The sequence below is a fragment of the Herpailurus yagouaroundi genome, unplaced genomic scaffold (genome assembly GCF_014898765.1).
Source record: "Herpailurus yagouaroundi ecotype Mexico unplaced genomic scaffold, PumYag 196, whole genome shotgun sequence".
Taxonomy (NCBI): Eukaryota; Metazoa; Chordata; class Mammalia; order Carnivora; family Felidae; genus Herpailurus; species Herpailurus yagouaroundi.
In genome coordinates this window covers 28,364,486-28,387,219 of record NW_024412427.1, presented here as the reverse complement: position 1 = coordinate 28,387,219, position 22,734 = coordinate 28,364,486, and the positions used below count along the sequence as shown (strand labels likewise).

Below are 22,734 nucleotides of genomic sequence, written 5' to 3'. Positions count from 1 at the left end.
CGGTCTCTTCCTTCAACCTGTGTACTTCTTCAGCTCTTCTTTTGAGATGATTTTTGTGGTTTCTGCAAGACCATGAGTAACTTCTTTCCTTTTTTTTTTTTTTTTTAAAAGTTTTTTTCTTTTAAGAGAGAGAAAGACAGCATTTGCAAGTGGGGTAGGGGGAAGGGCAAAGAGAGAGGGAGAGAGAGAATCCCAAGGAGGCTCCGCACTGTCAGCATGGAGCCCGACATGGGGCTCGATCTCACAACCGTGCGGTCATGTACCGAGCCAAAGTCAAGAGTCAGATGGGCGCCCAGCTGACTGAGCCCCCCAGGTGGCCCGTGAGTGACTCTGTGTCCGAACCCCTCTGGCTGTCTCTGGCCCGTTCTTCATGTGGTGGTGGTTCTTTATCTGCCTTTGCTTACATGTCCCTCATCCTCCTTCTCACCCCTACTCATTTAGTCATCGTACCCATCTGGGTTCCTCCTAATGGCATCTCATCTTTCAGTGCAGCGGACTAATGGCTGGGGGAACAGCAGCGTATCCCGGGGAGAGGGGAGGACAGATACTGGCGATGATGAAGGCAGCAACCTACTACGTGCCTGACCTTCTGCCTGGGATTTTTCTGAATCTCTTTCCACCGGTTTTGTCTTTGTGACACGTACTCTCTTCCTTTCTGGTGTTCGTGAGGGCTGTGGGATCGCTGTGGGGTACACACTTGGCCTCAGACCTTTCCTCTCCTTAGTAGTATGAGCTTCCCCAGGTCCTTCCCCACCCCCACAGCCCTTACCCGCCTTCCTCTCGCTGCGGCTGTCCCCTGCCTTTTCCTTGTCCCCAGATTTAGCCCTTTAATCGCAGTGTAGTGGGCTGCCCGAGAGTTTGCATGCCTGCCTTGGTGGGCAGCTCATGATGCCAGCGGTCTGGGGGCGAGGTGAGGGTGGCCCCGGCAGCTCCCCGTCTCCCCACTCCCCACAAGCTTTCCCTGGGTGCTGCCCAGGCTGCAGGGCAGAGCCCTGCCACTTTCCTAGTTTGGAGACACAGTGTTTCCTTTTCATCTCTTCTCTTGTTTTTCGTGCTTTTGAAGGGGAACAAATAAAGCTCCGCCAAAATAAATATAATTATTTTAATGGAGGCAGTATTTTTTTTTTTTTTTTTTTACCTTCAACCAGAACTGTTCCCTCGCATCTTATCATTTGTAGAAAGGTTATTTTCTGGTAGAATCATACTTTCCAACACGAGACACCCTCTCCATGAGAGTTATAAGGGGGAAATCATGGCCCTTGTTCTTTATGAAAATGAAATGAAAGTGTAAGGAAAGTCATTTTTCCCTCATTACTGAATCTCAGTATGTTGATAATTTGTATATGAATCGCATTTATCTGAGTCACTCTCGAATTTAGTTACTGTAAGGAATATAGAACTTAAGGAACTATGATTTTTAGAAATGTAGGACACTGTATTTCCTTTATCACAGGTTACAAAGGCAATCAAAGAGGACATTGTCCCCCGCCTACAGATTGCCATTCACTGTTCCTGTCAGTGTCTCTCATGGAAATCAAATCTAGACCATCTGCTAGATTAAAAAAATAAGTCGATAGGGGCGCCTGGGTGGCGCAGTCGGCTAAGCGTCCGACTTCAGCCAGGTCACGATCTCGCGGTCCGGGAGTTCGAGCCCCGCGTCGGGCTCTGGGCTGACAGCTTGGAGCCTGGAGCCTGTTTCCGATTCTGTGTCTCCCTCTCTCTCTCTGCTCCTCCCCCGTTCATGCTCTGTCTCTCTCTGTCCCAAAAATAAATAAAAACGTTGAAAAAAAAATTAAAAAAAAAATAAATAAGTCGATAAAAATGAAAGTTTGTGAATACAAAGAACTTGAAAAGAAATAAAAACGTCCAGCGAATATAATTTATCTTATTTACAAATTTCTGTTTAACATGGAAACCAAGCAAGCAAACAGAAGATGTTGATGTACGTCAGACATGAGTAGAGAAATCAGAGACAGTTCGGAACCGCCCCCTTTCTAACCCTTTCTTGTGCTCTTGTTGGAAATGTTACTTTTCAGACAGCAACACTTTCGGCAAAATGGAAGAGTTTTTCTTTTTTGTTTGGCGTGTTTATGTGTGTTTGTTTTTTGTTTGTTTGTTTTGCCCATTTGTTTGTCTGTTTTGGCTCTCCAGGCACTTTATTTAAACTGACCGGTGGCTTTGTTGATCTTGGTAAATTATCCTTTTTAAAAAATTTAAGTAATTCACAATCCAGCCATGAAACCTACGGAGGATTGCTTCTGCTGTCTGTTTTAACAGAAACGAGGCAGTCACTTTGTTCTTGAAGAGAGAAAAAGTTCAGGTTTCTTCTCTGTTCTAGAGCTCTAAACTCTTCTAAGGATTTTTATAATGTTGCTGTTTTTTTTTTAATATAATTTATTGTCAAATTGGTTTCCATACAACACCCAGTGCTCGTCCCAAGTGCCCTCCTCCATGCATAATATTACTGTTTTAAGAACGAAGCAGTAATTCCCGTCTCCTTCCCCTAGTGCAGGCAAAGACTGTGATGGTCCCTTTTCCTTATGGAGGATGGGCTGATTCAGATGGCCGAGTGTGGCTCTATGTTCTGGGTCAACAGCTGTTGGTTCCCAAATGGCTTCCTGCATCACCTGGCCCCCATCCCAACTCCTCGGCTGTTTCACTGTCGTATACTTTTAAATATTAGATACTTCTAGTTTAGTATTATTTTTGAGTAAGAGAAATAGCCTTTGAAAGAATATCGGTTTGATATAGCCCACTGACAGTCCATCAAATGAGAATACTTACCCTTGGCAGGTAAAGCAGATGGAAATGTATCTTTGCCCTAGTGGTCGCTTAAAAATGTCAAAGTTTTATGCAGGGTTTAACCAGATGAAATTGCTGATATTCAACCATTTTTAACTTACGAAATTGGCAATTTCATCTCATTTAGCCTAAGAGCTTATAGATAGCAAGGCTTAAACACCGGTGTTAAGATTCTCTAAAAAGGAGAAATGAAGGTCATTTCCATTCTATCAGAAGGAAGAGAGTTGGAGAGCTGTTTCTGATGTAAATATAATTATTTTAATGGAGGCAGTATTTTTCTTTTATACTTTGTCTCACAGCCTTGCCTTTCTACTTTAATTTGCTCTGTGCCCCAGCCCCACCAAAAGCACATGGACCCACTAGTGTGCATTTCTATCATGATTCATACTAGAATTTCTGCCCCCGTCCGTTCCTTCCTCTCTTCAGCTGTGTATAAGGATAGCCACCGTTATTCCCAGTTTTTATTGTGAGAGGAGTAAGCTGACAGGAACGGACTAATCTCATAGGACCAATCCCAGGATGGACTTCTGGGAGCCTGCCTCCCAACCCAGCCCCTTTCCTGTTACCCCCACTGCTGTTGCTCTTCCGCATGTTCCCATTCCCTTGTTGGGTACCAGTCTCCATGGGGTTCTGTTCACAGCTCTTGGAACTGTTGGCCACTGCCTAGCAGCTATACATCACTCTTCTGGTTTAATATTCTTAAGAAGGGGTTACTTTTTTTCTTCTGAATCCTAGATTCCCAAGGACTTGAAAGGGGTTTTTCTGTACATTGCAGGCACCCTCTACAGCACTGTTGTGAAACACTCAGAGTCAGCGCTGATTCCTTGTCTCAACTCAGCCACACCATGACTGTTTAAGTCTAGAACTAACTGTGTTTCCTGGTCTCTGAAGTTAAGTGGTTGAATGTTATAGTCCTCTGATTATATGCCTGAAAGTTGTTAACAGGTGTCCTTTTCTTCTTAAAAATCTGAACGACAGCATTACACATACTTTATACGTGCTTGTTTCACAGGGTGGTTATTAACAGCACAAAATTTTATCCTCCCTCTCAGAATAGAGTATTGCTGTTGACAACGAGGACAGCTAAATGCTTGCTCCCCACCCGGTTCAGCTGCCTCAAGTCCTGTTAGTGCCCCATTTCTGATTGAGCACACAAACGTGACTATAAATTTCCCCTGACAGAAACCACATCACGTCATCAGCCATATAAGAAAATGACAAAACAACCAACTGTGACAGCATGCCTGCCAAGGTTTCAGCGTCAGTGCTGGGGGGAAACACGCTTGTACAAGATAAAATAGGGGCTAGATAAAGCCCAAAAGACAAGCTCTGGTGTACCTGTCTCTCGAAACTGCAACAGCTGGGAAGTGTGTTTTTGCCAGCGAGGCCAAGGTTCCAGAAAACCCTTTGCTCCCTGAGGCCACATCACCAGTCCAGGGATGGAGAGAGGGTCCAAGAGGATGTGGCATGCTGCTTTTCTTGTAACGAGCAGATCTCTAGCAAATCGTAACAGTAGCTAAGGTCCATCTGTCATTATTTCACTACATCTTCACAGAAACCTGGGGAAGTTTAGGATCGTTGTCCGCCGCCTTTCCGCAGGGAATATTCAGGCAGAGAGAAACACAACCAGTCAGCTAGATAGTGGTCAAGCCAAGATTCAGACTGGGTGTGCCTTACCTCAGTACCCAAGGTCTTTCACTTTACCTTGAACTGATTTTAAAGCTCCGTGTCATCAGCAAAATTGGAACGTGGTGAGAGTAGGAGGAGAAGAGGTGCTCCATGCCACCCACCCCAAGTTTTCTCTGCTTTGGTACAACGCTAGAGTGTGAAAGGAGTAAACATCTTCCCAACCTCAGTTAACTTTAAAAAAGGACATTAAGTCATCAAAGATACCTTGATGAGAGTTAACAAGGAGAATTGCTATTAATAAGAAAACAGAAGATACCTTAGATACCTAATAAAAGATGACAAAAGAGTTGAGCAGACACTTCCCCACAATGACCAACCAGATGATCAGTGAGCATGTGAAAGTTTCACTCAACGTCATTAGTCATTAGGAAAAGGTAAACTTGAGCCACAGTAGAGATCACTGCCCACCCAATGGAATTGCAAAGACAAACCAGAGATGGACCAGATATTGGCAAGGATCTGAAGCAACTGGATCTCTCAGTCCCTGCTCATGGGAGTGTCAGGTGGTTAAACCACTCCAGAAAACCATTCGGTAATTCCAACACAGCTGAACACTTGCATACCCTGTGACCCAGCATTTTTACTCCCAAGACTCTGACCAGCAGAAATCCCTGCATATGTTCATCAGAAGGCCTTTGGGAAAGTGTTCATAGCAGCACAATTCCTAATGGCCCCAAACTAGAAACTAACCAGTAGCCCAGTAACACAAGACTATTAAACAAATAAATGGTGGAATGTTCGCATAATGGAATACTGTGTAGCTACAAGAATGAGCAAACTATTGCTACACACAGCAAAGTGGATGGATCTCACAAACATGAGGTAGGGTGGTGAAGGCAGACACCAAGGAGTTCATAAAGCTCAAAAATAGGCAACACTGAGCCTCACTGTTGGAAGTCAGTCAGGCTAGCGTCAGTCTTTGTAGAGGGCGGGAGAGCAGGGCTGAGAGGGGGTGCTTGGCGGGGCCTACGGTGCTGAGCATGTTCTCTTTCTTGATCTGGGTAGTGGCTTCAGTGTGTTGAGATGTTGAAAATTTACCAAGTTCACTTATGTGCACTTTACGTATATTCTTCTACTTTAATACTGAGCTTTTCAAGCACTAAACATATAGGCGCCGGTTCTTAATTTTTGACTGCCACTGTGGTAATAAAAATTTAAATCAACTAAGAGATTTAAATGTGTATAAAACAGGTATTTTGTGACACACTGTGACATATGTTTTGGAAGAAACGTTAATTTTTTTCTTGATAATCCTTCATCAGCCTCTCAGTTTGTCTGAACCCGACAAGGTGAGGAAGGCAGGAAATAGTGAATTTCACCAACACCAGCAATTATTGCTCCGCTTAGCATTCATTTAACCAGAGCAGCACTGGCTGGTCAGGTGCTCATCAGATTATGGAGTTCTTTCTTGCCTCACGGCCTATAATAAAACTTATCTTTTTATTACGATTTTAATACCTCCAAGAAGAGAAGCACAAAGAAAATAACCATGAAATCCCGAGACCTGGCTAAAAACAAATCCTAAGCCTTTATTCTCTAAAGAACAAGGAAAAGATTCAAAGAGAGGTCCTCCCTTCACACGGGAATTCTTCATTTGTAACCATAGCTATAAAAAGGCAATATGGAATGTTTAAGGAACCTGAACAATGGTCTCAGAATGTTTTACAGAATGTTCCAGTACTGTGCAAGGTAAGCTTTCATTCCTAGCACAAAAATAATTGAATTCTAGCGTGAGGAGGGGACTAAAAGAACAAACTTGCGTTTTAACAAATAAAACTTGGGAAACACCCATCTGAGACAAAATATTGGGACCAACACCTGTCCTTTCTCTGAGTTCCCATCATCTCTCCTCCTCATTTGACCATTGTGGAGTCCTACCCTGTCCGTTCAAGGTCACGCAGTAGATTAGTGACAGAGTAGGTGAGGACCTACCATCTTGAAATTTCCAACCTCTTCCTCTTTTTACCCCATGATAGAGACTGCAGATAATAGATAAATAAAAGCCAAAGGTCGTAGGTATGATATTAATGCATCTCTTATAAAATATGTATTTCAGCTTGCTACCCTTGAGTTCCCTCCAAAGAAACTATTTGGAAACAAGGATGAACGAGTGATTGCTGAGAGGCGAAGTCACTTAGAGGTAACAGAATTAAGCTTTGCTTTCTCCGCATAGAAAATTTGCCATCTGATTGACCAGTGAGAATTGTTCCTGTTATACAAACACTATGGCTCTTGTTCACGGATGTGAAGGTGTTGTTTCATTAACAGCGGAGGTGGCTGCGGTGCATCGTAAAGTAACGACATCGGTTTACTTAAAATGTCCGTCCTTAACCCCCCTCTGGTGTCACAGAATGTTTTTCCGGCTTTGAAGGAGATCACATTTCTACTAAGGGTTAGGAAGCAGGCTGTGGGTGAGAGCTAACGATTCGCAGAGACAGATGGTCTGTAATACAGATTGAGGTACAAAAGCTTGCTGCAAGAAGCTTGAATTAATTAACTGAAGATAGATAGTATTGCATTATTGTTACTTTTTTGAGAGAGTTGGAAGCAAAAAGACACATACCTATTTTGGTCATGGTGAGGCTTTGTTTGACTTGTTTTAATTTATTCTTCTGAGCCAGCTACATATAGAACTTTGGCTCAGCACAGCTTGTTTTTCTGAGTGCCTCGCTGCCAATACACATTGTTGACTGCTTTATGTAGTTTGTATTCCTTTTCAAGATAGAGTTGCTTCTTTGGTTGGAATCTAATGCTGAGGCTGAATCTAGGTGCTAAGGCACGGTCATAGGTATCCTGGGTTGTATCTCCTGCCGTTGTGCCGTTTTGCCTGGCTCGTGTCCCTTGCCACTGAGGCAGGCAGGATAAAATTACAAATAGCTGACTACAGTCTCATGTCAGCAAGCTTTCATGGGGCCTCTCAAATTCCTCTGTGCTACTTATTTAAGAGGAATAATAATAAGACCTGTTGCAAATGAAATCAAGTAAGAGAAGGCCCAAGAGAGCCCCTCCTGAATCATGAAGTGCTACATCAAAATTAGGTTCTATTCTCATTCCTGGTGACAGCCAGTTTGAAATGACTGCCCATGGGATCCACTTAATGCTAGTGAACCAAGGATTAGGGAAACATCCAGAGGCTGGAGGGTCCAGTGAGAGCAAAAGAAGGGGAGAAATGGGAAACTAAAATTAAAGATTAGGAGATTGTGGTCCATCAGGGGCAGCTTAGAGTTTTGAGATCCTCATATAGAATCGCTCTGAGGAAAGAAGGATTTTCAGGGTGTAGCCATCCTTCCTGGCATTTGAGTTATACTGGAGGAATGATGCGTTTGAAGAGTTCCTGGGTCTATGAAGTCTGAGCTTTGAATGAATCATGGTAGGTTTCTAAAAATCATCTATGAGTTGGCATGACCCTGATACCCAACTGAAGGACTTGCCTTCAAGGGAAAGGTCATGGTGGTGAGCCTGCTTGATCAAGTTCTCTTAAAGGTTTGCTTTGTATCATACAAAAAAAAATGTACAAATAATGATAGAACTGGTGATGGTTTATTTATTTTTTTACCTAACCTTTACCCCCTTCAGTTATCTAGACTTGTTTTTAATGGAAAGGTGGAGCATGATAGTGTATAAAAACAAGTTTGTAAACCAACAGGAAATAGACTATTATCTTTCCTAGCTTCTCGGGGCTCCTGTTGAATTCACACGGCGCCCGGCTGTGCCACTACAGATTGGGCATCTTGTGTGTTGAGTATTTGTGAGCTCTGCCCTTGGTGACCCCTGTCTTTCCATTCCAGGTTTCAGGGTCAGAGCACAGCTGGGGGGCCTCTTTCATTCCTGGTATTTAGGTGGGCCCATCTTTGTTCTTTCTGTGCCTCCCACCCAATCACCTAGCCCTACTAAGCCATCAATTGTTAATGAACAGAATTCTGTATTGATGTCTCTACCTATACAAGGAGCCATTCCATTGCCTGTGACTGTTATTTACCTGTGGCTTTAGCCTTTAAAGAATGGATTCCATGCCTCGTAGAAATAGGCACATTTTAAATTAAATGCATTTTCCTCATGCTGACGGTTAAATCTTAGAGTATTATGTCCTTTTCAAGGAGCAAGGATAATTCAGTTTCACTTTAGTGGAAAATTAATCTGAGATTCTTGAGTTAATTTCCCACGACTATTGTATCTTTTTTTTTTTTAATCTAACATCAGAAGCCACCATTTGATTTACTGTATTTTCATGTGAAAATTAACTTAATTACTTTCCCTGAGTTTCTGTTCGATTTAATTCAGTATACATTTACTTAATTCCTAATACATGCTGGAGACAGTGCTAGGTATTATATAGAATAATTTCTTTCCCTCTAAGAGCATATATTTAAATTCCTATATGAAACTTTACCTAGAGATAAAACTAAATACATAAATACGTACAGAAAAATGGATTTCAGTAGACTACCTTTGTGCTAATACGCTCTATACACGTAGTTTTGCTCAAACGAAATTATCTGACAATTTTTTAAAATCCAGAAACGCAACTTTATAAACCTCCTCACCCTAAGTAGGCTGTATAAAGCGGTGTTTTAAGCAGACATTCATTGGGCTTTGATCTGCCTTTCTATTAAAATAGTTCCAAGATTTAGAACTTGTGTTTAAGTTTATAGGCAGAAAATATAAAATATTTTCATATTAAAGACATAGACACCACGCTGGTTCTTCCCAAGCTATGTAACCTGTTACAGTACTTATTTGTAAAAATGATGGGTAGGAACAGGAATTTCTAACCATCATGAGATGTTTTGGAGGTTGAGTTTCTTACTTTGGAAAGAATGATACTAGCTGTGTATGTGGTGGTGGTGATGATGGCAGTGTGGGAGCCTGAGGGTTGTAGCCTGGTTATATTGCACCATAAAAGGTAGAAGTGAGTAAGAAGGTGATGATGGTCGATGGAGGGGTATAAATATGGCTTCCAGTGCTAGCTCTCACTGATAAATTTGTATGTGGCCCACCCACACAAAGTTATTGGGCCAGCCCTAGTTTATACCTGGAACCCCATTTTCCAGAATCTGGCCTGCTGTTGCTTTGCATCTCAAGCTCTAAAGCTGCCCAGCACTTTTGCTCAAAAAGAGCCATAGAATCTTTGAAGGTTTGTAATGTGGTTTGTAACATTGCTTCCCTTGAGGCCCTGGAGGAACCAGCAGTGTAGGTGTACGTGTCCTGGGCAGACCCTGCCATCAGGCAGCCAGAGGATTATGATGGCAACACTCCCCATGTGTGACATGCTTCCCAGGCTCATACATCCCTTTTTGTAACTTGGACAGCAGCCCAGGAGACATATGCTGGCAGGTAAGATAGTGGAGGTGACAGGAAACGAATACATCAGTCTCCACCTGATGAATTATTTTGAGCAGAAAGGTTCTGTTTACTGTATTTGAAACCAGGTACCATTAATATTAGGCTGAACCATAAGAAACTGCCATTGTTGTAGGTCAAAGTGACAAAATATTGGCAGAATCCTCTGCTTTCACATAATACTACTGCTGTCTTCCATTTACCTGGGCATTCCCTAAGTACCAGGCATAAACAAAATGCTCATATAACATGTCATCTTCTCCCCCAGTTAGCTTGTGAGGTGAGCTCTGTTATCATCTCCATGTTGTAGGCAAGGAGATCTAGGAGGAGGAGGAGGACCAAGAAGGTCCCACCACCAGTCACTGACAAAGCCTCAGCTCACACTACGGCATCTTTCAGAGCAAGCCCCTGTCATAATAATCAGCATGCTCGAAGTTTGGAATGGAATGGAGTCTTCCTGTAAAGGAAATGTCTTTTCCTTTGAGGAAACATCATCTTCCAGCATTACACCACAATGTTAACTAAGATCCATTGCCTCATTATTTATTCTTAAATACCTTTTTTTTTTCATTCAGCAAGTATTGAGCACCTACTCTGTGCCAAGCAGTGTTCTACAAAACTCTAGAGCAACACATTGTTTCTCATCTCTTTTTTCCTCATCTCTTAATTGACCCTGACTATAGGAGTGACCTCTCATTATATTTTTTTGCAAGGAAAAATACTTATCATAATTGTTGATTTTTAAATATTCACTTCATGGCTCATCAAAGGTTCTGAATCTCAATTGGTTATGGCTTTATTTTTAAATTAAAAAACATTTTTTTATGTTTATTTTTGAGAGAGAGAGAGAGAGAGAGAGAGAGAGAGAGAGAGAGAGAGAGAGAGGGCACGCAAGCTGGGGAGGGGCCAAGAGAGAGGGAGACACAGAATCCAAAGGAGTCTCTAGGCTCTGAGCTGTCAGCACAGAGCCCGGTGTGGGGCTCAAACTCACAAACCGCAAGATCGTGACCTGAGCCAAAGTTGGACCCTTAACCGACCAAGCACCCAGGCGCCCCCTGGCTTTGTTTATTTTTAAAGCATATGTCTACTGCTTTGTCAAATCATTACTATGCAGATTTATTTTCTACATGAATTGCCAAAGAGTATAAACTTAGAATATATTCAGAGATTTTTGTGACTTTAAATATTTTATGCAAATACTATATGTAAAAAATATGTAGTACGTTATTATATGTATATCCAAATGGCTATCAAATTGAGTTCTAGTAAGAAAAATGTGGTTGGCCTTAAACACGGCTCTAGGATATACTGCTTCTCAGGCTGCAGTAGTAAAGAACCACTTATTTATGCTCTGTCATTTATTAGTACTTTCGCAAAATGAATGAGCATTAATTACTAGAAACATGAAATGAAAAATGAAATAAAAAGGTCATATAAAATGCAAGCATAATTATTGAGCTTACTATATATAGATTCAATAGACATAAAAATACTGTTAAATTGCAATACAGGCGTCCAAAACACATACCACATTTTGAGTAGCACTATTCCGTAATGTCCAGGAAACCTCCCCTCCACTTCTGTTAAGACTCCTGTCACTGTTTTGCTTGTACCAAGAGACAGATTTATGTCCCAGACCTTCCCTGTTGTACTCTTTTCAGTTCCTTGGAGGCAGCAGAATTGCCATCTCATTTGATTCTTAGCCTCCCGTGATATTTTTCACATGCTTCACAAATCCATTGAATTATTCAATGAATATCAGAAAATCTGCCCCCATTACCCCCAAATTAATGAGTTTTGTGTTTTGTTTTTGTTGATTGGTGAGAGGTACGTTTTTGGTTACTAATTTCAGGCAACATCATCATCTTACTTGGAAACATTTCTGCTAATCATCTTAACAGTCTATCATTTCAAGGAGTAGTCTGTAATTAATGAAAGTACGTGAAATCCTCTAAAACCATAAAGCTTTCAATAATAATACAGCCACCTTTGGAAGTAAGAACCTGAGAGATTTCTAGGAAGTTTTCTTCAAAGTACTAAAGAGCATGCAGCAAGCCCAAGGCAACTTATTTTTTTTCTTCCCCATTTTCATCTCATATTCTAGGGCCCTATTAAGGGTAAAAAGTGGTGTAGTTGCTAAGCATGTGGGCCCTGGGGCAGATTATCCTGGTCTTGAATCCCTGTGCCTCCCCTTTGTAGTTAATGTCACTGCTTCAGTTTCCTTCTCTGCAAAATAAGGATAAAGAACACCACCATCTTCCTAGAGTTGACCTTAGGGTTAAAGGGGGTCATGCATGTAGCACAGACTCTAGTACAGAGAAGAACATTCCAGACTGCTGGGCAGTCCAATGATGACAGTGAAGATGGGGGTAGTGGTGGTGGTAATGACAATGACAACAGTGATGGAGCCTTTGAGGCATGTTTAGATGTGCTTGAAGAGCCAGAGAAGGACAAGAGAGCACCGCCCTTCAGCAGCCATAACGTGTAACAATATGAGTATCTCAGTTTGTCACATCTACTTGGAAAATCAATGTCTGAGGGCAAAGACACTAACATTATGTAAGTATTCTTATTCATGGTGACACCTGGATATCAGGAATCTCTTGCTTTAATACCAGCCTTTCTTTCAGCCTGTAAAATTATACTCTGAAAACTAGAACTGGTTTTTGATGATTTAATCGTGGTCAAGCTGTTATTCATTGTGAAAGAGATAAGAGGCATAGGATCATTATGAAATGAGCACACCTCCTCCACATTTACTTGGCTTTTATTCACAGCTGGTTAGTTCTCTTTGCATGTTTCCTGGGTCATTGGCTGCAAGACTGCCCACTGTGGAGTCCCCAGCTCACACCTGATGCATCTCCTGAGCTTCTTCCCCTGAACAAATAGACACAGGTCAGTGCCTTTCAGCACAGACGCTCAGAAATATACCTCCTTTCCAACAGTGTTAGGTTTAGTGGCTCACGGCACTAAGGGAGAACATATACAATGGGAAGTACGGGGGGCATCCCAGCGAAAACATGTTACAAAGAAATTAAGGTAGGATTTGAGCTTGTTTTAGGTGATTTTGGGGAGTGTAAGAAAGTGGCGCTTTGCTCTGGACTGGTCTCTGGGCTGATTCTGTGAGTGTTTTAATAATTCTTATCTAGAGGGCAAGAAGAAGAGAGTGTTGTTAAAACTGTGATTGATGCGGCACGTGGGTGGCTCAGTTGGTTGAGTGTCTGACTCTTGATGACTTCTGATTTTGGCTTAAGTCATGATCAAGCCCCTTGGGATCAAGCCCCATGAGATTTTCTTTCCATCTCTCTCTGCCCATTCCCTGCTTGCGCACATGTGCTCGCTCTCTCTCTCTCTCTCTCTCTCTCTGTCTCTCAAAATAAATAAATAAAACGTTTTTTAAAAACTATGATAAAAAAGCAGTCAGCCATGTTAGCCAGAGTAGGGAGCTATTTGGGCATATTCATGGTTTGTACAGTGTTCATGTTTTTGTCTGTGTTTATACGTGATAATGGAGCGGTCTTTGTGTGGGGGCAGGGAGGGGAAGGGGAGGCGCCTTCATGATCAGAGTAGCATTATCCTGTGTTAGTATTCTTTGAAGTTGTTTATGGTTGACAGGAGAATGCTACAACTTAGCTGTGAGTACCAGGCCAACCCCTAGCTGTTTTTCTTCCTTTCTTTCTTTTTTTCTTACAATAAAGGGATGCCCAGAGTTACAGGTATAATCTTTCTAAATGGAAACAGTGCACTAAATGAAGAGCTGTTTCCAAAATAAAGTCTTGATAGTTCAACTGCCTTAGCTACCAAATACAGGTATTAGTGGTGATTGCCAGTACTGATGCCACCACTACCCCCCACTGCCAAGAGTCACTTTTCTGGCTTATGGTGCCCGCCACACATACAGTCTGGTTCTCCTCTGCCTGTTCTACTTTAGTTTTATGTTAGCTTCAAACCTTAAATTTCTAACAACAGAATCATTTGTTTAGACGTTTTATAGGTTGAGCTCTGTCAATTTCAAAGTAAATTTCAGGAGGTAAAAATCCTTAAGTTTTCTCATTCATTTAACTATCTTAAAGATATCCAGCAGTTCTGTGCTTAATTTAACATCTCTTCCGTCTACGTTCTGCTGATCTCGCAAAATGGATAATTGTAGAACCATTATTAAACGTAAATGTAAGAAATATTTCACACAAAGGACCATTTTCTTCCTCACTAATGTTTTTTGTTTTTTTTTTTTTCTTTTGGTTTTCTGGTTGTTCACATTAACTGTTTTCTGTTATTAGTCCATTACCATCATCGTCAGTAGCAAAGCATTTTTGAAGGGGGTTAAGTGGCTGTCAAGTGCATTAGAGGGGATGGAGCCAGTCTGACAGCTGTTTCATCTTGATGCTTCGTGGAGTCAGAAGAACTGAAAAGGCTGTGATACTGGGGCTAAGGTTAGGGAAGGAGACAGAAAACTATGTGATATTGGAATCATGCAGAAGGTTCTAGAGTCAGACCTGGGCTTGAAACCCAGTGTCCGTGTGAACTTGGCAAGTTTCTTCTGTCTCTGAACTTCAGTTTCTTACTTACTGAGTGGCAGAACTAATATCTCTACTCTGTAGAGTTATTGGAATTACATGAGAAATCATATATACTGGGAGTAAGCCACGCCATAACGTGTGGGGAGAAGAATTATGAGAAAGAATGAACTCCACAGGTAAATTGCCAGTCAAGAAGTCATTTTATATGACAAAAACCCTTATCCTATCAATTTAAGTGGTGCTTCATGGTCACATCAAAGATCGTGAGTCTCCAACTGGAAGGAAAATCCTACTTTGGTTTCCATGATTAGTTGTTGGTTTAGGAAGCCAAGATTAAATGTTACCCAAGAGAGTAAAGACTTTCAAATCCACATGGAGGCCTGGAGCGGGAAGGGAAGCACCCCCATACTGCCTTCAAACAGTTTTATTCTCTTGACATTTTTCTCCCTCTCTTCCTCCTGTTCTTCCTACTCCCCCACGCCCTCAAGGCATCCTGTATGGGGCAATGGCTAGCAACTCGGGAACTCAAAACACAAAGTGGAAAACTTGCTCTCCATCGTTGGGCTTGTGACCTAAAACTCTAAGCTGGCAACCAGGATCTCCATTTCTTTGTTGATTATGATTAAGTCAGCTGAAACATCTCCAAGCTTGGAGCATGTCCTTCAGTTCAGATGTCTTCTCCTCAGAGAGACCTGCCTCCAAGTGGAAGCAGCCTTGACCCATTAATCCCCACCATATCCCCCTATAGTGTCTTGATCACAACACTTAGTAGCAGTTGGAGGGAACTTTTGTCTGTTGGTTTGGTTTTTAAATGCTTTATATTTTACTAGAAGGTAAGTTCTGTGACGACAAGGATTCTAGCTGCCTTGTGTATTTGTTTCCTCAGTGCCTAGAACAGTATCTGGCCCTTAATAGATTCTCAGCAATTGTTTGTTGAATGAGCAGTTAAAGCCATGCTGAACAGTATATGCACATATTTGTTCTGAAAAATTTTTTTTTCTTTTCTCAAAAAGAGAGCATGTGCTTGAACTTGGGTTTGAATGCCATCTCTGCCACTTTGTAGTACGCCACTGGGCAAACTCCTTACCCACTCTGAGTTTCATTATTCTCAGTGTAGGATAGGATCAAATGAGAACAGTATGTAAAAAGTACCTAATAGAAGGCATAACCCATAATACGTCCTTAATTGATACAGGATAATGGTTAAAAATGTACACTATACAGTCCAGTAAAGCTGTTTGCGAATCCTTGCTCTGCTGCTTACTGACTAGGTAACCTCTCTGTCAGGCTGTCTCCTCATCTATAAAATGGTGATAATAATTGTACCCACTTTGTATAATTGTGAGGGTTAAATGAGATGATTCATATAAAATACAAAATACTTGGGTGCCAGGTACATAGCAAACCCTAGAAATGATCATTGTTTTTGAAAATGTTGCTACCTCGTAGTTGCCGTATAGTGACTTATATAGTAAGTATACTTTTATAATTAAACATTTAAAGTCCCTAATTAATGTCATGGGACAAAGAAAAGGAAACAAAAGGTCTACCTATTGAGAAGGAAGAAATAAAGCTGTCTTATTCACAAATGACATCATTATCTATGTAGAAAATTCAAAATAATTGACTGAAACACCTTTTGGAATTGATAAGCCATTATGGCAAGATTGCAGGATACATTAGTTAATTGCATTCCCCTATACCAATAATTAACAAGTGGAATTTGGAATTAAAAACACAGTGTAATGGGGCACCTGGGTGGCTTGGTTGGTTTAGCATCTGACTATCGATTTCAGCTCAGGTCGTGATCTCACAGTTCGTGAGTTTGAGCTCCACACTGGTCTCTGTGCTGACAGTGGAAAGCCTGCTTGCATTCTCTCTCTCTCCCTGTCTCTCTGCCCCTTGCCGCCCCCTCCCCCCAAATAAATAAACTTAAAAAAAAAAAAACACAGTGTCATTTACATTAGCACCCACAAAAAGGAAATGCTTAGGTAAAAATCTAACAAATATGTGTAAGGTCTATATGAGGAAAACTAAAACTCTGATGAAAGAAACCAAAGAACCAAATGAATGAGGTATTTCATGTCATGAGTAGGGAGACTCAGTGTTGTTAAGATGCCAGATGCCAGGTCTTCCCAACTTGATTTATAGATTCATTGTAATCCCAATCAGAATCTCAGCAAGTTATCTTTTGACCATGGGCAAACTGAAGTTTAAATGGAGAGGCAAAAGTCTGGAATAGCCAATACCATATTGAAGGAGAACAGAGTTGGAGAACTGACACTACCCAGTGTCAAGACTTACTAGAAGCTACAGAAATCAAGACAGTACGTTATTTGCAAAAGAACAGACAAATAAGTCAGTGGAGCCCAGAACTAGACCCACGTAAATACAGTCAAGTGATATCTGACAAAGGCACAAAGGCAATACAATGGAGCAAAATAGTCTTTTCAACAAATGGTGCTGGGACAACTGGACATCCACATGCCAAAGGGGAAAATAATGAATCTAGACCTAGATCTTACATCCTTCACAGAAAGGAACTCAAAATGGATAGTAGATCTAAATGTAAAACACAAAACTCTTAGAAGCTAGCATAAGAGAAAACCAAGATGACCTTGGGTGTATGGTGATAAACTTTTAGATACAACATCAAAGGCACAGTCCATGAAAGATATAATCGATAAGCTCAAAGTCATTAAAATTGAAAAATTTTGTTCTACAAAAGCCCACACCTAGAGAATGAGAAGACAAGCCACAGACTGGGAAAAATTATTTGTAAAAGATATCTGATAAAGGACTCTTACACAAAACAATACAGTGAGCTTTAAAAAGTCAATAAGATGATGAAAAACTCAATTGAAACATGGGCAAAGACATGAACAGACACCTCACCAAAGAAGATATACAGCTGGCAAGTAAGCTTATAAAAAGGATGTTCATCAACATCATGTCATTAGGGAATTGAAAATTTAAAAAAAAAAAAAAATGCTATACCTCTCCACACCTATGAAAATGGCCAGAATAAAACACTAAGGACATCAAATGTTGATGAGGCTGTGGAGCAACAGGAACTCTCATTCATTGCTGGTGGGAATGCAAAATGGTGTGGCCACTTTGGAAGACAGTTGAACGTTTCTTATAAAAACAGTCTTAATATTCAATTCAACAGTTGTACTTCTTGCCGCTTACTCCAGTGAACTGAAAACCTATGTCCTCACATACACTTATATGTGAATGTTTATAGCAGGTTTATTTATAATTGTCAAAACTTGGAAGCAATCAACATGTCCTTCAGTAAGTGAATAGACAAACCATGGTACACGAACCAAGAGTTAAATATTACTCAACCCTAAAAAGAAATGAGCTATCAAGCTATGAAAAGACATAGGGGAACCTTAAATATATACTACTAAGTGAAAGAAACCAATCTGAACACCATATACTATATAATTCTAACTATGTGACATTTGGAAAAAGCATAACTTATGGAGATGGTAGAAAGATAAGTGGTTACCAGGGGGAAGGGGGAAGGGAGGGATGAATGGGTGGAGCACAGAGGATATTTAGGGCAGTGAAACAACTCTGTATGATGCTATCATGGTGGATACATTATTTGTTTGGCAAAAGCCCACAGAATTCACAACACCAAGAGTGAACCCTAATGTAATCTATGGACTTTGGATGATGATGATGATGATGATGATGATGATGATGATGATCATGTGTCGGTGTCATTTCATTGCTTTATGCAAGATGTCACACTCTGGTGTGGGATTTTAATAGTGGCTGCGGGCATGTGAGAGTAGGGGTGTATGTGGGAAATTTTTTTACCTTCTTCTCAATTTTCCCGTCAACCTATAACTGCTCTTAAACATATCACCAATAACAAATTACAAATAAATCATTATGCAATCATCATACATTTATAATCTCCTTTCTTTCCTTCTTTTTTTTTCTCATTCTTCTTTCACTTCTACCCTCACATCCTCCAATTTTTCCAATGTCCCTTTATTGCTTTGCTAAAGAAAAAAGAAGGAAGAAAAATGGATGGATGGATGGATGGATTTGACATCATTACATGTTTTTCTTAAGAGTATGAGGTTAATCTGTTAAAGGTAATCATCCTCTAAACAAATAATATTTTTCATACGTATTTTATCCACTTTTAAGCAAATGATAATTTATATTCCATTAAGATTGGCTCACGCCTTACTCTGAAACTTTAAAGTCACTATTTTGTCTCTTTACCAAGCACCATTTTTCTTCACTCTTTCTTTCCAAACTCAGATGTCTGTGTATATGATCAGTGCTTCTCAGAGTCTGCAAATTAATGAGGTGCCTATCCAGTGGACAGCCTTCACAAATGAAAACATTTCAACACAGAAACCAAGAAGGAAATCTCTTGTAATTGGATGTAACCATAAAATAAGGTTAAAGGCCACTTGGAATACTGATGTAATTGACAAATAGTTGCAAAGATCCTTTCCCCCTATAATTTTCATATATTACTACAAAGACTTTTTCACATTGATATTAGGTTCAGAAGACCTTTGTGCTCTTCTCTCTTGTAGTATCACTTGGGATATTTTAGGTGACCTATTATTACATTTAATTACAGAGTATAATTTGTAAAGACTTTTTCCTTCAAGTGTCACTTTAAAAAAGTCTCAAAAGAGGTTGCCCTTTCCTATACCTCTTAACTTTCCACTGTACTAAAACTAAATGCCCCTTCATTCTGTCAACTTAATGTGAAGATCTAGAAGGACTTGAGCACATTCATTTTAGCATCAAAATGTGTCTAGAATTTCCCATGGGAAAGGAGAAAACATCTTTATTGAAGGACATCGCCCCAGATCTCCTTGGTAATCTTCTTTGGCAATTCTTTCCAACCCATTCTGGTTCAAAAGAGGAATTAGGTTTACCTAAGAATATAGTGTTTGTTAATATCAGGTGTTAAAAGAATTCTTAGTATCCAAGAATGTAATCCTGGTACATTTGCACATTTCTGCTCCTCCAGGGTTTATGCAAACTATCTTCAACTTTACAAACATTGATGCATTAAAGAAACTTTGAGATATCATGACATAGATATCAATGGTCTATTCTACCTCCTGTTTTCACTTTATTTCTCATGATAATATTTATGAAACCTCAGAAAGAATAATGTAATGAACCCCTGTGTGCCCTCCCATATCATTCAACTTCAACATTTCATTAGCATGTGTCCAGTTTTGTTTCATTTCTACCCTTAGGCATGGCATTACACACAATTTAAAGCAAATACCACACATTATATATTTTAACCATAAATATTTTAGGATGTACCTCTTAAAAAGCAAGATACTCAGGGTGCCTGGGTAACTCAGTCGGTTGAGCATCTGACTCTGGCTTTCGACTCAGGTCATGATCCCAGGGTCTGGGGATCGAGCCCTATGTTGGGCTCCATGCTGATTGTAGAGCCTGTTTTGGATTCTGTTCCTCCCCCTCTGCCCCTCTCTCCCACAAGCACAGTGTCTCTCTCTAAAATAAGTACTTAAAGGGGCACCTGGGTGGCTCAGTTGGTTGAGCGTCCGAACTTTCATTCGGGTCATGATCACGGCTCGTGGGTTCGAGGCCCCCATCAGGCTCTGTGCTGGTAGCTCAGAGCCTGGAGCCTGCTTCGGATTCTGTGTCTCCCTCTCTCTCTACCCCTCCCCCACTCATGCTATGTCTCTAAAAAATGAATAAACCTTAAAAAAAATTTTTTTACATAGGTACTTAAAAAATCAAGGCACTCTGTTTTTAAAAATAAAATCATTATCATCACACATACACCCTAAAAATTAGCCAATCTTTCAAAATAAATAACCAGTCATTGTTCAAGCCACATCAGTCTTTTTTTTTTTTTCTCTTCAGTAGATGAATCAGGACCCAAATTATATCCATACGTGATATTGGTTGATATACCTCTAAAGTGTATAATAATCTATAGGTTTCCCTTCCCTCTTCTTTTTCTCACCATCTGTTTTTGATGAAGCCATACCATGTATCCATTAAATTCCTACATTTTGGGTTTTGCTAATGGCATCCTCGTGGTGTCATTCACCATGCTCCTCTAAACCTGCATTTTCTGAAAACCAGTAGTTATATTGAGAGGCTTGATCTAGTTTAGGTTTGATTTGGTGGGGGACAAGAACACTATATAAGTGGTGCTGTTCTGCCCATCTCAGAGGAAGCATGTCTAGTGGTCACTTGTAATCTTTGGTCTTTATGAAAGCAGTGCACTGACAATGACAGTCATTGCCTGTGAATCAGCATGGCTTGTCACTCAGTTGAATGAGACCTGGGGGTGGTAATGAAACTTGTATGGATGCCCAAGACCTGGACACCAAGCTTAACAGTGAAATCTGGTATTAAATATATTTGTGAATTTTACATTTCTACATACAACTCATGGTATCGAAATACCATGGTGTTTTTTGTTTTTGTTTTTGTTTTTTTTTTTACCACTTCACTAATCTGGCATTTGGAAACAAGTAGTTGGGGTTCTCCAGAGAAACAGAGCCTGTAGGGTATGTGTGTGTGTCTGTGTGAAGAGATTTATTATATGGAATTGGCTTATACAATAATGGAGCCTGAGAAGTCCCATGATCTGCATCAAGGTAGAGACTGGGGACAGCCAGTGGTATGGTTCCAGTCTGAGCCTGAGGGCCTGAGAGCCCTGAGAGCTGCTGGTCTAAATTCTGTTCTGAGAGCCAGTAGTCTTGAGACCCAGGAAGTGCTGATCTTTCCATTCATGGCCACCGGCAAGAAAAGACCAGTGTCCCAGCTCAGTGCAGCGAGGCGGGAGATCCCTTGAACTCATGGAAGGGTCAGTTTTCTTGGTTCTGTGCAGGCTTTCAGCTGATTGACCATTGCCACCCACGTTAGGGAGGACAGTCTGCTCAGATCGTACTCAAATTGTACTCAGTCTGTGTACTCAAATGTTACTCCCACCCCAAAACACCTTCACAAACAAACCAGAATGTTTGGCCAAATATCCGGGCACCCCATGACCCAGTCAAGTTGATGCATAAGGTTAACTGTGACAGAAGCCATTCTGTTCACCCCAGATGCAGCTGCAATGGTAATTTTTCCATTTGTTGGGCTTTTGATATTCTAATATCAGCCACAACTACAGTCCCACCTCATGTGCTGTCCTAGCAGTAAATCAGTAACATCTGTCATCTCTCCAGGCCCCTTGCTCATTTACAAGGTATTTGGGGCTTGACAAATACCTAACAGAGATTCTCCAACTCTTTCCTGTTTGTAGAAATAGCATCTGATGAATTTAACGCAGCACAGCTCGAGATGGCAGGCTTAAGAGCTGTGCATGCTCTGTTCGTGGAGGTCAGCATACCACATTTTTCATTTCCCTGGTTTCTTTTAGAAGCAAAATGAAATGAAGCCTGAACATTGCAGTGTTAAACAGCTGGAGGGTTGTTCCTGCTCTCCTAGATACAGCGCGGCATCGCTATTTGTTTTCTTTTATTAAATGTCTCATTGCCTCTGAAACAGAAGTAGAAATCACAAGTGGCATGGACCAAAGGAGCCTGCAGCCTAAGCTTACTTCTCTGTCGCCCATACCTGGAAGTAACTTGCCTGCTTGTTCGGAGACAGATGCCAGCTTCAAGTTGCTACTGACCCTTATTGTTTACTCTGCTTAATTAAATGCCATTTTAATATTTTCTCATCTGCCTCCCCTTACAGCTCACATTCATGCTGCGGCACAACACGGGTGAGAAGGAAAGGTCTTTTAAGCCAGAGCACTTAATTAGCTTCCAGGCCCCAGGGGGAAACATTGCATAGAAATACAGCTAAAAGTAGGGAAAAGAGTAGCCATGCCTGAGATGCAGCAGTTGATGGTTGAGAAAACGCTGACCACCTTCCAATGATGCCCATGTTATTAAAATTGTTTTGGGGGTTCTGGGTGTCTCAGTAAGTTAAGGGTCTGACTTTGGCTCAGGTCACGATCTCATAGTTCATAGGTTTGAGCCTCACCATGGGATCTGTGCTGACAGCTCAGAGCCTGGAGCCTGCTTTGGATCCTGTCTCCCACTTTCTCTGCCCCTTCCCTGCTCGTCCTCTGTCTCTCCCTATGTCTCAAAAATAAATAAACGTTAAAAAAAAAATGTTTTTGATTGTTTTGGAATCAGTGACCATTTTGAATCCCGTATATGATAGCGACATGTTTGTATCATCAATTTCTGCTAGTATCCCTGCTTATTGGCTTATGCTTGCTCATGTCTGCCAGAGGCTACTAATTTTTCTCTTCCCCCTTGGTGTAAATCAAAGAATGGCCCCAACCCCCACCCGTAAGGTTCTTAGTCCCTTCCAGGCACTGTCAGGTGACCATTTAGTG

The 22,734-nt window shown here is 41.0% G+C and overlaps 1 protein-coding gene across 5 annotated transcripts in view; it reads left to right on the top strand.

The window, feature by feature from the left end:
• Positions 1 to 22,734, top strand: part of KIF16B (kinesin family member 16B) — a 289,984-nt gene that overhangs the window by 249,888 nt on the left and 17,362 nt on the right. For 4 of the 5 annotated variants that reach the window (XM_040447749.1, XM_040447748.1, XM_040447746.1 and 1 more), the window contains one exon: positions 6,548 to 6,631. The exons of the other annotated variant lie outside the window; for it this stretch is intronic. In XM_040447749.1, the coding sequence (XP_040303683.1) occupies positions 6,548 to 6,631 (84 nt within the window). The remainder of the gene's footprint in view (positions 1 to 6,547; positions 6,632 to 22,734) is intronic. 5 annotated transcript variants of the gene reach the window in all.